Raw genomic sequence first — 15,003 nt, 5'->3', positions numbered from 1 at the left:
TGGTTCCCAAACCAGTCCTCAATGCAGCCCTACCAGTCCAGGGTTTAGGAATTACCTAGTTGTGTCAAAGGCTTTTTTTTTTTTTTCACAAAAAAAATCTTAGACACAACTAGGTATTCCCTAAATCCTGGACTGGTAGGGATGCCTTGGGGACTGCTTTAGAGCAATGATTGCCAGGGAGCTGTGATGTTGTCACCCTTGATGCTTGATAAAAAGATGTGGATTTCATAAAAAATTTTCACGCCTCACAAGTGTATATTGTAAAAATATATAGCGGCTAAGTAAAGAGAATATTAAAAATTCTCGTAAATGTTAGTTCCTCTTTAACCCCATCCTGACCTTGGACGTATCGGTATGTCCGACAAAAAACGCTCCTTAAGGACCGCAGACGTACCTGAAACGTCTGCGTTCGCTTTCAGCCGCTCTTAACGGTATATCCCCCTCACTACCGGGCCACCGATCACTTCCGGGTTGCTTTACATGGGCCCGGCAGTGAAGCAGAGCATCGGAAGCCATCAGGCAGGCTTCCGATGCTCTGCTTGTGCTGAGGGGTCGAGGCACTCAATAAAATAAATTACATTTTTAAAAAATTAAGAAAAACTAACCCCTTCCCTCCCTCTCCCTTAATATGTACTTACCTAATCGCCGTCGTTTTCCCGCCGGTGATCGGTCTTCTTTTTCACTGGGGGACTGTGTGACAGCCCAGACAGTCCCCCCTCTGAAAATTAGGACCACCCAGGGACCATGTGACCGCAATAATATGTGTGGGTACAGTAAAGGAGTAAGAGGAAAATTACAGCTAAACACAAACACCGCAGAAATGTAAAAACAGCCCTTGTCCCAAATGGTAAGAAAATTGAAAAGCGGTCTGGTCACTAAGGGGTTAAATATTTTATTCCCCACATTTGTATACTGTCAGTAGTTTGCATGTATGGCAGATTAATTAAGTGTTGGCTGTAAATGTGCATTTTTTTTTTTTAACCAATATAAAACAAAACACCTATTGAAGAGCTTGACAAGGCCAAAGGATTAAGGAACAGTACCTGTTTAAGTGTGATTGCTTTTTTTCCCTAAAATTCAGAAAGTATTTCATGTAGATATCTGTAGAGTTAAGATATTTAGATTAACATTTAGTAGATGTTACAAGGAAAATGAGAAACAAAAATAGAATAGCAAAGGCACAATGGATAGAAATGAGATTCTAGAAAGAAAAAACAAATATAAAATACAGCATTAGAAATTAGCAATAAAATAAAAAAAGGTAAATGCACATTACCAACACATTATAAATATATGCGGAATATAGGGACTTTTTCTAAATTATAACAAAATTGTTAAAATGTCATAATTAAGGGTGAGAGCTGCCATGATTTCAGAACTGTTGACTGTAATGACGTATGAGGTACTTGCTCTGTTACTGGCATTTCTTGGGGAGCAGCAGCTGTTATTCAGAGGCCTGACTGCAAGGTTTCACAACTTGGGCTTTTGTTATCAGTTGAAAACAGGTTTGTTCAATACAAAGGCAGACGTTTTGGCGTGCGTTCAGACACACACAAAAGGCTTGTTGTACCTGCTAGCCTGTGGGACTCTGTACATGAATACCTGTTACAGCTCTTAAAGTATGCCTTGCACTGCTCATACACAAACACAGAGACTGTTGAGCTTTTTGCTTTAGGGTAACTCTCCTGCTTACCTCTGTACTGGCAATAATGGCAAAGAAGCGGGGAGTTACTTGAAATTTGGGAGAAAATAAAATTTCAGATGTCAGTTTAGCAGACAGGAAAAATATAAATATACTTTCAAAAGGAGATACAATTTATGAGGTCTGTGCCAAAAATGGCTCTATTATGAACTAAAAACTTCTATGGCACCTGCATTCTAAAACATTCAAGATGTTCAACATTTATTGTGCCATTGTACAATGTATACCATATTCTATTCTATCTGTGTTAACTTGATAAGGCACTAGAACTTATTTAGTCTGTGCGATGCCTATATTTTATGCCTATGTTATTCCTGTTGATTCGCAAGACTACAAAATGTTGGTCTATAAAAAATTCAGAGCACCTGCCATTATCTGATTCCTTCCACTTATCTTCTAGCATATATCCTGAAATTGCACAAGATGCCTTTGGTAACAGATCGCATGATGGCTGATAGGTGTGGGTGGTGAATGGCAAGGTAGACTTAATATTAAAAAACTCTTAATACTACAGGTTTCATTGTTATCAGGCATACGCAAGACAAGTGCCATTTAGCGCAGCAATCTCCCCAGTCATGGTCATCATGGCTTGTCCCTAACTTACATTTTATACTTTGTAAATTTTTATTGTGCATTAGTATGCAGCAGAGATAAGCATGGTTCCTAGGTGCTGTGAAGTGCCCTGGTCTACAGGAAACTATTTCTGAACGGTTTGACTTAAAACTGGTGTGGTCCCAAAAAATGCTAGGCAACATAACCACTGTTGTGAGTTCTAGTGGTTATGGTGTTTAGAGTGTCACTTGAAATGTCAAGGCTTTGGACACTGCTATTGGTTGTTGGTCTGGAAACTATCTGCAAGAAGATGCACACCTTTGCTTTATACCACAACCAGACAAGGCATGGAGTAAGACTGTCTTCCTGACAGTGAGTCGAGTTTCAGATTGTTATATGGTAAGTGATCTTTTGAACGCCCAGAGATATCATTGAGAAAATTACAAGACCCCAAAAGCCATCCAGGGATCAATCTTCTCAACATCATGGACAACCATCTCGTGACTTATTACTGTTATACTCTAGTCTAGACTTACTAGAAAGACCATTACAATTTCGACTAGCTGTTCTCTCTGCATACACATCTATTACAGCGACTTCACACACTCAATGTAGATTTATCTTTTAAATATTCTTGGAAACCGGTTAAGCTTCGATACAACATCATTGGATGTTTTAGTTTCACGCCCCTGGTTGCCTTGTGTCAGGAGGGCAAAGCAGGTCATGCCATGAAAATATGGTTTAAAGCAAATTTGTCACTTTTCAGTATGTCACAAATGTGTAACGAGCAAACATTTACATAGAGTCCTATATCTTATTTTTATATTGTTTTATTTTACAAATGATATTCTTTTCCTGGAAGTTGTTGAAGAGACACTCTTGGGCACTTTAATACTCCAAAACCCTAGAGGCTTATGGCTCTACATTTACTTGTTAACAGTTTTAGTTGTTTCACAGTAGTTACCTGCACAGTTATTTTTTTATTATTATTTTATTATTTATATAGCGCCAGCAAATTCCGTAGCACTGTACAATGGGTGGACTAACTGACACGTAATTGTAACCAGACATATGGACGCACAGGAACAGAGGGGTCGAGGGCCCTGCTCAATGAGCTTGCATGCTAGAGGGAGTGGGGTATAGTGACACAAAGGGTATAAGTAGGGGTAATGAAACAAGTTGCTAGAAAAGTAATCACTGAGAACTTACACACAAACTTCTATTGTCACAGTTTTTTTTAATGATGGCAACCCTCATCCCACTATTGCACCTGCTTACGAAAATACCTTATTTAGTATTGACTTGATGTATATCCTTTTGTTGCCTCAATTACTTTAACTCTAACAAAAAAAAGTGAACATAAAGTAATCCTATTGAAATATATGATTTTCTTTAAACATTAAAGAAATGGGTGAGGAGGTGATGATTATTGCATTTGAATAATTATGCAGCTTTTTGAGTGTTTTTAATTTTAGTTAATATTTGAGTGGAAGGCTAGAAACGGTGACCTTATCACTTTAAAGGGACACTATAGTCACCAGAACAGCTACAGCATATTGTAGCTGTTCTGGTGTCTACACCAGGCCCTTGACATTTTGCTGTAAACACTGTCTTTTCAAAGAAAAGGAAACTAAACAGTGATTTTTAAAGGGACACTGTAGGCACCCAGACAACTTCTGCCCATTGGAGTGGTCTGGGTGCCAACTCCCACTACTCTTAACCCTGCAAGTGTAATTATTGCAGTTTTTTATAGACCACCACTAGAGGGCACTTCCTTGTCCATAGCACAGAGAACTAGAGCGTCGCTGGACGTCCTCACGCTGTGTGAGGACCTCCAGCGTCGCTCAATTCTCCATAGGAAAGCATTGAAAAGCATTAGGACTCCTCAGCCGGCGGGCGAGGATCAGTCTCCCCCGCCGGCTGACTTATTCACTGGGAGGAGCAGCGGCGAGCAGAAACCACCGACGAGGGACATCGGCGGGGTCTCAGGTAAGTGACCTGAAGGGGTTTTCACACATTCAGCTACCGGGGGATGGGAGGTGGGAGGGAGAGGGAGAGGGGACCTGCAGTGCCAGAAAACATGTTTGTGTTCCTGACTCTGTAGTGTTCCTTTTAATATTCTTCTTTTTTTAAAATTCTTTATTTTTTCTGTGCATGAAAATAACAAGCATTTGTAATGTGCCACAACAGCACGCATATTTTATCCATCATGATTCGCATGTTGGCACTAAAGAACTGCACATTTTTCTTTTTGTTATCGTTTGGTACAGGCTATAAACATTCTTTAACATATGTAAATTAAGTTGAATCGTAAGCTTATATCTTGCAGCAATAAACAATAAAACCTGGCTCACCCTGTGGATTAATCATGTTGAACTAATAAAGTTAGGGTTGACCCCTGTGTCAAGAATGCCAGCACTTTCGAGGGAAAGTTAAAAAAAAACAAAAAACCGAGGAGGACTGGACAGTGAATAGCATTTGCGTATGATCTATATGAAGATGTGTTGTGCAAGGGGGCAATACAGGCTATGAGCCTGTGGAGTTGGTCTGCCGTTAGAGATATGCTGGGCACTCCAGATTAACATGTTAAGGCCGCCCGTACCTACTATATGGCGGGTCACCTGTAGATGGTACCACAGGCTGTATGTGTGGGAGCATATATGAATAGGGCTTCTGGGCACCCCATCAGTAATGTAAGAGGGACCAGCAGTACAAGTATCAACCAGTATAATAGGAGGAACGAGGGCTAAGATAAGTCATTAAGGCCTCTGCCTCAATACACATCTGTAAGTCCCTAGCTCAGATACCACTTATCACAGAGAGACAGGGCTGGGTGGTGATGCGAGACAGAGTCCACTCATGCTGCAGGAACGTGTTGGTGTAACAGTCCAAGCCGCAGTGTGTCACCGAAGGTCAGCCAACTCCTTTAGATGGTAGTGGCATGGCACAAACCGGAAGGTCCCATAGAGCTGCGGTGTCACGGGCCAAGAGTGCCTCAGGGGCTCCTCCGTTGCTTCCCGGACCTCCGTGAGTACCTCGGGTGGCGGGGCTTTTCCCGTGGTGGCGTGATGGCCGTTCTGCTCTCCTTGCGGTTGGTATCTCTGGGTGTCTCCTTGCTGTGGGGACAAGGTCCATCCGGGTGCTGGGTGCGGTTGTGTTTCTCAGTGGGTGGTCGAACCGCGGGTAGGCCGCCCCGGTTCTACGGATGTGCCTCTTCATTGTGCGTCTCGTTGGGCCTTGGATGGAGGCTCTCAGGTTGCGTCGGGGCCCTGGTTGGCGGCGTCGGGTTAGCGGTCTGCGAGTTTTAGGACAGGGCAAAGCTCTCAGTGCCCTTTGCTGCTTCGTACCGGTCTTTAGTCCGGTCGTGTGCCCTGTAGTCGGCCCGCATGCAGGCGAGGTAGTGGGCGGTCGAGGGCTCATTGTGGTTGTTTGGGTCCTTGTCAGTGTGGCCCTCCACCGCGCCCAAAAGCGTTTGAAAGCTGCAGCTATGCGGTCTTCGTGGCGGAGATCGCTTGTCAGCTGTGCTGGTAGAGGATGGGCGGGTGGAGTCCCAGGAGCTCGGTCGGCTGCCGCCATCTTGGCATCTGGGTGTGGGTTACTTGAGGCTGTGGATGTTCGTAGGGTGTTGTGGCCCTGTGAAGTGTGGACCGGGATTACCCCCGCCGGTCCAAAGGGGGGGGAGTAGGGGCCCTTAGTCGTCGAGGTATCTAGTCGTGGTGGTGGGAGAGCGGCCGTCCCTCCCGCGCTCGCCATGTGACTAGGCCCCGGACGCTTGTCCGGTGAGAATATCAGGTGCTGCCGTTTGTGAGGTGTCATTCTGCTCTGCTGAGCTTCCATTGTCACTTGCTGGCCTTTGTGGCCCGATTAGTCGCTTCTTGGGTCGTGAAAATCGATTAGTTGTGTAGCTTAGTGCAGGAGCTCTGGAGTTTCATGTCCTCACTGCTCTGCTGTCAGGCCCTGCCCCCAATATTCTTTTTTTATTCTCTCTCTTTTCCCTGGATATACATAAGGCAATTTTAGTAAATTACTTTTGCCCAGATTGTTTTTCTGTATATAATTTTTAGTGTCTTGTTTCCATTTTCCATGGCAAGTGCTTTACATTTTTATATTGTATAAAATATTTACTTAAATTTTTTTTTCTCCTTATTTATTTAATACCTAATTAACTAGTAGGCATATAGGTTCCTCCTCATGAATGCGAAAAAACTCACCTCAAATCCAAAGGCAGGCAAAGCTTCTTGGCAGAATCACTATTTGACATCAATGCAAGTGTTGCAAGGCCCAATTAATGAGAAGCCTTTGATTAGATCGTTTAACCTCTGAGGAGGGGAAGGGAAGGAGGTAGGGAAATAAAAAAAATAAAAATATGGAGGGATGCTGTGTAGGAGGGAGGGGAGATGCATTCTATTTGTTGCCAGGGTGCACAGAATTAATGTCGATTGTCCAAGTCACATGTACTGGGGGTGTATCTAGCCTCTGGCATAAAAGTAAAAAATATATATATCTGTGCAGAGTTCCATCTGGACTTGCTCTCCCTAGACCAGGGGTGCCCAAAAGGTAGATCCAGATGTTTTGAAACTACAGCTTCCATGATGCTTTGTCATTCTAAAGGTATGCAAAGTATCCTGGGGGTTGTAGTTCTACAACTTCTGGAAATCTACGTTTTGGGCACCCCTGCCTTAGACCATTTGTCTTGTCAAAATTGCTTCATCACTGTCCGGTTGGATTTTGATTTGTAAACTGCCAAAAAAAAAAAAAGATTAGATGTATTTTTTCATTATTATTATTTTCTTAGTTAATTATTTTGTTTTGATCTCTGAATTGGCGCTTTTCCAGAAACTTTGTTCTGGACTTTTGCTAACTCCTCGGGCATCATGATGCTGCTTGTTTAGATACACATTGTAACTTAGGTCTGTGACATTTTTGAGATATTTTGAGATCATACAACTATCTGAAATTTGCTGAAAACTGTAAAGTCTCCAAACCAACTACGAACCATAGAGCCTCAAGGTAAACCTGTTGAAGCTGACATGCCCGACACCTCATGTAGATAAGACTGTTAGTAGCCATGGGTGGCTGAGTCACTTAATTGTAATACACTTTATGCAGTCGTGTTACCAGGGAAGATTTCCTCAGTCACTAGAAAGTGCAAACTACACAATAATTGTAACTATTGCTGCTTTCATTTTTGGTAAACCATTTCCATGTTTTAAAATATTCAGCATATTGGTTCCTTATATCTCCGACATTAAGGCCTTTGATGTGTGTTCATTGTATGTGCTGTTGCTTTTTAGATGTCTCCCATTGATCTAGTGGGTGCATATTTTTTATAGAGAAATTAATATTACATTTAAACAAGATTTTAAAATGTGTGGTTTCTTGTTAGTAATTTGAAAAGGTTCCATTCCTGTGATAATTTAAATGTGCACCAGAAAAATACTGTTAAAATAAATTTTACTAGAGCATAATATTTAATATTGTGTTTTTGTTTTGTGGTATATCATTTATTCTGCATTTTCTTTGTTGTTTTTCCCCACTGTTTATATTTTTTATTATCTTTCTCATAGGTGCTGTTCTAACTAGACAACACTGCTTGTTCTAGCATTTTATGCAATGCAAGATATGTAATACATTCTAACATCAATTTTGCACACATGAAAAACACAATTTCACCAGCATTTTCTGCTGCTGTGGCAGCAAAGGCTTGCAGATAATTCCGATCATTTCTTCTTGTAGTATATCTACAGGAGAACAAATATTATTAGAGCTATGGTTTTAGAAAAGAGACGTTCTTTGTTTTATTTTCCTGTATGTGGCGTATAACAAATGTTTGATGGAATAGTGTGTTAATGGTGTGCATGGGATTTCCCAATCAAATATTCTCTAGTTGCTTAGAAAATTAATATTCCTGCCCCGTTGCGCTACAAAGTTGGGGATATTGAAGGAGATCAATAATTGGATATATAGCAAAAGATTATAAGAAAGATTCACAGGCACTCCACATGTGAAAGCCGCAGGCAGATTTATTGTAACAAAATGAACAGCAACGTTTCGACCTAACAGGAGGTCTTTGTCACAAAGACCTCCTGTTAGGTCGAAATGTTGCTGTTAATTTTGTTACAATAAATCTGCCTGCGGCTTTCACATGTGGAGTGCCTGTGAATCTTTCTTATTGCCTTATAATATTGGGATTGCTGGTCCTGTTCCAGAGCACCTGTGGCCGTTGGAAGTGCGGTTCCTGTGACCAACTTTTGCTATTTAGCAAAAGACTGTCAAACTAGGTTTGTTAATACCAGAAGGGATTTATCTAAAATACTTACTCCCAAAGTGTGGCCTGGATAAAATATACATAGGTGGCTTTTAGTTATAAGAAACTAAATGTTTTATAGTTCTAGAAAAACTGTTACTTTTTTGACATTGACAGATCCACTAAACACCACAAAAGCGTTTAATGCAGTGTTCCCGTATGCACATTCGGACATCCTTCCTTTAATGCCACGGCCAAGCACATGTGACACATATTTTGGATTGATTGATTAAATGCCAGGCTTGCCTTTAGAGTCTATTTGTATACTTAAAACAACCTCCACCCAGCTAACTTAATTTGGTGATCTGAGCAAAAATCTCAAAATGCAAGGTTTCTTTTTAATATATAGTTGATTATTCACTCCTCTTATTACAGACCAATGCAAGTGTAGCCCTGCTGGTGTGAGCACATGCGTGTCCTCACTTGCAAACAATCTGATCCAGCACTTGTCAGAAAGTACCCAAGATTATGTATACTTGTCTGTGTGTTTCATATGTTGTAATATTAAATTGTTTATAATACAGTAAAAACACTGAACCAAATTAATTCCATAAAGCTAATCACTGTTTAGGTTGCTGCATTTGTGTCTGTCAGGACTTCTCTCATCCCTTTTTTTATTTTATTTTATTTTATTTAATTTAAAAGAACACTATAGTGTTAGGAATACAAACCTGTATTCCTAACGCTATGGTATCCCAGTCCCTATTTCTTTCTTTACCTCCTCCTACCCCTACTCTCTTATGAATGATAATTCTGGTTCTCAGGCTTTCTTGGCATTGCCTAGATCTCTACCTCCTGCAACTTCATGCCAAGTGGGGAACCTAATGCGCATGTGAGGCAAGTTCTGCATGTGCAGTAAAGCTTATAATAATGCACTCACACTGTACTTTATGTGGACAGTTCCCTAATGTCCCCAAAAGTGAGATACCAGGAAACCAAGTTTGGATGGCAGGACAGGATCCTGAAATTGGGACTGTCCTGTTATTCTGAATGGTGGGACATGAATATGGAGTAAGAATATCTAGAGACATCACACACATACTCTATTTCCACTCTTCATTTTAGCTGCACTTCCTACAACTTCCTGTCTGTTGTGTAAATCAGGGAGCTGGGTCACATGATCTCCTGACCAGCTCTCTGATTTACTACAAAATTGAGTGACTGCTCATTAGCAACATTCCAAGACAGGAGGCAGCAGCTGATGTGGCCTGACTTGTCTGAAAAGCTGGAGTCTCTCCAGAGGTAACTGACCTGACCAGCAACCTGCTGCCCTCCCTGGGCTTTCCCTTACAGGCAGAACTCCAGGACCTAGTTGCACTTCCAACCATTGCGAGCTTGGTTGTTCAGCCACTGCTATAGTGCATTTTCACCTATTGATGCGTGCTGGACATTTTTCATGTGAAATTCTGCATTGATGGTTGCTGAGCCAGAGTCCATTTTTGCACCTTCAAGGAGTGAATACATATATATGAGTGGGTGCTGGTTGCTCTGTTTAGTAAGTCCTGTTACTTATGTCCAGATTTGTAGCGAAGCTCCCTGTACCCTGGCTGGGTACCTCCGCCAATGACCAATTCCTAGCTGGAATAGGGGAAAACCTCAGCGTTTCTGCCCCAGTCACCGTGGTTTGACTGGGGTCCTCCTGGAGCCTGTCTGTCCTGGAGCAGGATAGGGGACTAGCGGTATTCCCTCCCAGGGACTGGACCAGACACAGTCCTGGGAGCTGTAGTCCTTACAAGGACTTTTCCCCACTGAATCCTCCACGAACTAGCCCCTTCCCCTCCCAGTAACTAGATGACACATAGTTCTGGGAGTACAACTGGTTTAATGCATCCAAACACAGCCTTTTTATACACAGAGCCCAGCAAGGGGTCTCCATTGTCTTCACCACAAGCCCCTCCCAGGAATCTAATTGTGTTAAAGACTGATAAGCTAATTATCTCCCAGGAACAGAGAGGCAAATATAAAACATAGAAAAAACAGAGAAAGTAATGAGGAGAGTTCCTCGTGAAACCGGGGTACTTCTCCTCACCACCACTACCCCCAGATTAAGTATCAAGTAAATATAACTTTAAAAAAACGATAAACTTTATTGAAACAAAAATAATTTAAACATCCCACACACACCCCAAAAACACACACTATCACCCTAAAATAATAGGGTTTAAAACATAGAGACTAGAGACTGCAAATCTAGCTGGTAGAATATTTAGGCATATTCCATGTGTAGAAAAGTGTGTAACAATGTATCAAGAAAATGCAACTATTATATAATTGTATGAAGCAACTGAACACAGTTGCAAGTACTAAAAAAACAGTTGCAAAAGTGTACCAGGGAAATCCAACCTATTAATAGTTAATTGTAGCCCAAAACAGCAAATTGCCTTCCCTTAATGAGTCACGGAGTTGAGGATCTCTAGATAAGGGGTATACAGCAGGCTGTCATCTCAGTCAATAGCCAAAATAAATAACGAAAATCATCTAATCATTACTAAGTAGTATGTTGGGAAATCGCCCAACGCGCGTTTCGGCAGTCTAACCGCCTTTCTCAAGGGCAAGTAATGGAAATGTGCCTCTCTCCCCTCACTCCTTAAAGTACCGCAAGTCCCTCCTACCTGTCCACAGGGGGAGGGATTCGATCGTGTCCGCCAGACGGGTGCTCTCAGTCACAGCCAGACGAGGGATATGTAATTGGAGCCCACAAGTGGAGTGCGCATGTCCGCATTGGATTGCGGGCGCATGCGCAAACACTAAGCTTAAACTTGAAAAATAAAGTGAAGACAAATTTTCAAATAAACAGGAGTGAGCTTCACTATATAAATGTATTATTCAAGTTCTATCAATAGAATTATTATTCCGATCAGGTATTATACACTAATACATATCCCCTGTTCCAATAGGATAACCTATATACATGGGCACCTGTATTCTCAAACATTAAATAAAGGGGAATATCCCTCATCTATCTAAATGTTAGTGTGAAAGGCAAGTGTATATAGTCATATCCACACTGTCTATACCTATCTTTTAGTGGCATATATAGGAGGGGAGGAAGGAAAATAATTGAAAAATTAAATAAATAAGATTGTTTCATTTATCAAAAAAGTTATAGCAATTAGATACATTTGAGAACAGAGTGGTATATACATAAGAAATAGGCATATTTCTTATGTATATACCACTCTGTTCTCAAATAGTATCTATCTAATATGCCTAAATATTCTACCAGCTAGATTTTCAGTCTCTATTCTCTATGTTTTAAACCCTATTATTTTAGTTTCAATAAAGTTTATCGTTTTTTAAGTTATATTTACTTGATACTTAATCTGGGGGTAGTGGTGGTGAGGAGAAGTACCCCGGTTTCACGAGGAGCTCTCCTCAGTACTTTCTCTGTTTTTTCTATATATTTAGGGTTATGCCCTGTACTACCCCTGTAACCCTTCCTTTACTTCCTGCCAGAGTTTTCTTCGGCTGGTAGTTTTCTGAATATAAAACATACTCCAAAACATAATAAAAAACATAAAATAACCCCACAAATAATACATTCCCAAACAGCTCTGATCTGAGCTCCCAATTCTCCAAATAGTGCTCAGATCCATGCATTGTAGAGGAAACGCCACAGTGTTAAAGTTCTGACCGGCCGCACACGTGGTCCTATGCCCAAAATAGATCCAGGGCGTTTGGTGCTTTTGCTGGTCAACTTTAGAGAGCTCCTGCGGCCGCAATACGGGGTTCCTTAGTCTCAGGAACCTTCCCTCCAAAAAGCTCTCTCCTGGCAGATTTCAAAATAGTTCAAAACAGCGAACCAAGTTGTCCGGGAACCGCGCGGTCACCTCAAGCCAAAAACGGTTCCATAACATTTGTGGCTAAGTCCTGCTGAAGTGACCGGGAACCCACAAAGTCCTCATGCCGAATTTAGTCCCATAGCACTCGTGGCTAAGTACTGCTGGGACTATTTGTGGGTTTGGTTCATGCGAACGGCCGCCAGAGAGCCAGTGTTCAGTTAAATTAGCATGAAGGGAAAGTGCCGAACAAGGGGCACCCAGGGAAAGCTACTAGTGGCAGCTGGGCAGGGTAACTCCCAAACGGTGTCCCAGACGTGTACCATAGTCGGTGGGAAGCAGGCTGGCCTGTACACTCCTCCAGGAGTCTGTTGCAAACGTACGTGGGAAGGAGCGTTTGTCACAAGGTTGAAAGAAATTGACTTTGAAAATATTGCATTATTTATTCCATATTATTGATACAGCCGAGGTCAAGGCAGATCCTGGGTGAATCGATTTATTTATGTTTTGGGGTCAAATTGTTCCAAAACTGTTTTGATGTAAAACCGGAACAGTCTAACAAGAGTTGTAGTAGTCGTATGTTGCATATTTTTCTCCTTTTATTAGTTGTAAATTATTAATTTTCTGTAATTAAATTGGTTATTTCTCTTCTTCTTATAGGCTAATCCAATGGATCCAATAGTAATGAAGAGGCCTCCGCTTTATGGGATGGGGAATAACCCTTACTCCCAGACACCGCACAGCAGTCCTTATCCTGGCCAGTCATATGGTCCTCCAGGCCCACAACGATATCCAGTTGGAATGCAGGGGCGTACTCAAGGTGCAATGCCAGGAGTGCAATATCATCAGCAACAGGTTTGTGGCTTATTTAGGTTTTATTAGCAAGTACATGTTTCTTTACAAACTGTTAAAAATAACTATTTTAGGCAAGGACTCCAGTTTGGGATTGTTATTTGTATAAGTGTTCAGAAACTGTTAACAAAAGTGGATGAAAAGAAAATATCTTTTACATCTTGTTGATAGACTGTATGACATATTTTTAAATTGCAGTTACCAGCTGTACACAGGGCAGTCTTGAATGATTTAAACAAGGAAAGATCAAAATTAAAGAAAAAAAAAACAAGTGTATGGTGTGGGGCCATTTCAACATCATTGCTTTCTTTTTTTTTATTATTCATTTTTGTAAAAATTCCCCCCCTGTTTTAACAAAGGTAAATGTATCTTACATTGAGCTCATAAGGGATCATATTGCATAGTAGCCAGAATTATCTTAAAATACATTGATTAATTGATAGAATTTTGCACAGAGATAAATTTGCACATGTGCTCGTCTTGGTTTTTCTTTTTTAAATATTTAAAAATTGCAAAATCTATTTTTTTTTCTTCTTCTCCTGGCGGAGGGGTGATTATATTTTTACTCACACATGGAAAAACAATAGTTTGTTAAATATTTTTAGTTCTTTGGGTTTTCTGTAATTTCTGTTCTGTTTACTGTCAAATTAGTTTCACTTGTGCGTAGAATTGAAAGAAAAAGGATATGTTTTAATTGCTGAAGAACTTATCACACTTTGAACTACCCAGGTTTTTATATCACCAGTGGTTGTTTAACCCCTTAAGGACACATGACATGTGTGACATGTCATAATTCCCTTTTATTCCAGAAGTTTGGTCCTTAAGGGGTTAAATAACAATTATTTTTAAAAAATATATATTTTTCATATTTAAGCTATTACATTTCTAAATGTTTCCAGGTCCCATTTTTCATAGTATAATTTGGAAAATAAACTCTCTTACTAACAACATTCTGGGTTTCTACAAAATCATTTATGTGTAGGGTATTGCCCTCCAGCTAGTTTAGGATTTGTGGCAATCCAGACTTTTTTTTCTTTTCTTAAAGTGACCAAAAGAATGACCTGAAAGAATATCTCTTGTGATGTTATTACAAGTGATCTGCAATCAATAGTTCAGTTAATCTCCACATGATTTTGACCTTGTGTATTTAACCAACATTGAAATTAGGGAATTTCAGGTAGACAAGACTGATATAATCTAAATTCTGGATAAGCCAACACTTCCTGATGTCATCAGGGGGATTTATCAAGGCAAAAACAGAGGCAGACAGCCAGTCGCGCGCACACACACAGAGGCAGACAGCCAGTCGCACGCGCGCGCACGCGCACACACACAGAGGCAGACAGCCAGGCGCGCGTGCGCGCACACACACAGAGGCAGACAGCCAGGCGCGCGCGCAAACACACAGAGGCAGACAGCCAGTCGCGCGCGCGCGCACACACACACAGAGGCAGACAGCCAGTCGCGCGCGCGCGCACACACACACAGAGGCAGACAGCCAGTCGCGCGCGCGCACACACACAGAGGCAGACAGCCAGTCGCGCGCGCGCACACACACAGAGGCAGACAGCCAGTCGCGCGCGCGCACACACACAGAGGCAGACAGCCAGTCGCGCGCGCGCACACACACAGAGGCAGACAGCCAGTCGCGCGCGCGCACACACACAGAGGCAGACAGCCAGTCGCGCGCGCGCACACAGAGGCAGACAGCCAGTCGCGCGCGCGCACACAGAGGCAGACAGCCAGTCGCGCGCGCGCACACACACAGAGGCAGACAGCCAGTCGCGCGCGCGCACACAGAGGCAGACAGC

The 15,003-nt window shown here is 41.8% G+C and overlaps 1 protein-coding gene across 6 annotated transcripts in view; it reads left to right on the top strand.

The window, feature by feature from the left end:
- ARID1B (AT-rich interaction domain 1B) overlaps nt 1–15,003 on the top strand; it is a 458,656-nt gene that overhangs the window by 16,316 nt on the left and 427,337 nt on the right. For all 6 annotated transcript variants that reach the window (XM_063443418.1, XM_063443420.1, XM_063443417.1 and 3 more), the window contains exon 2: nt 13,001–13,195. In XM_063443418.1, coding sequence (XP_063299488.1) covers nt 13,001–13,195 — 195 coding nt within the window. The remainder of the gene's footprint in view (nt 1–13,000; nt 13,196–15,003) is intronic.

The sequence above is a fragment of the Pelobates fuscus genome, chromosome 2 (assembly GCF_036172605.1).
Source record: "Pelobates fuscus isolate aPelFus1 chromosome 2, aPelFus1.pri, whole genome shotgun sequence".
NCBI classification, from domain to species: domain Eukaryota; kingdom Metazoa; phylum Chordata; class Amphibia; order Anura; family Pelobatidae; genus Pelobates; species Pelobates fuscus.
The sequence above is the reverse complement of the archived record's forward strand: the minus strand, read 5'-3'. Positions and strand labels throughout refer to the sequence as shown.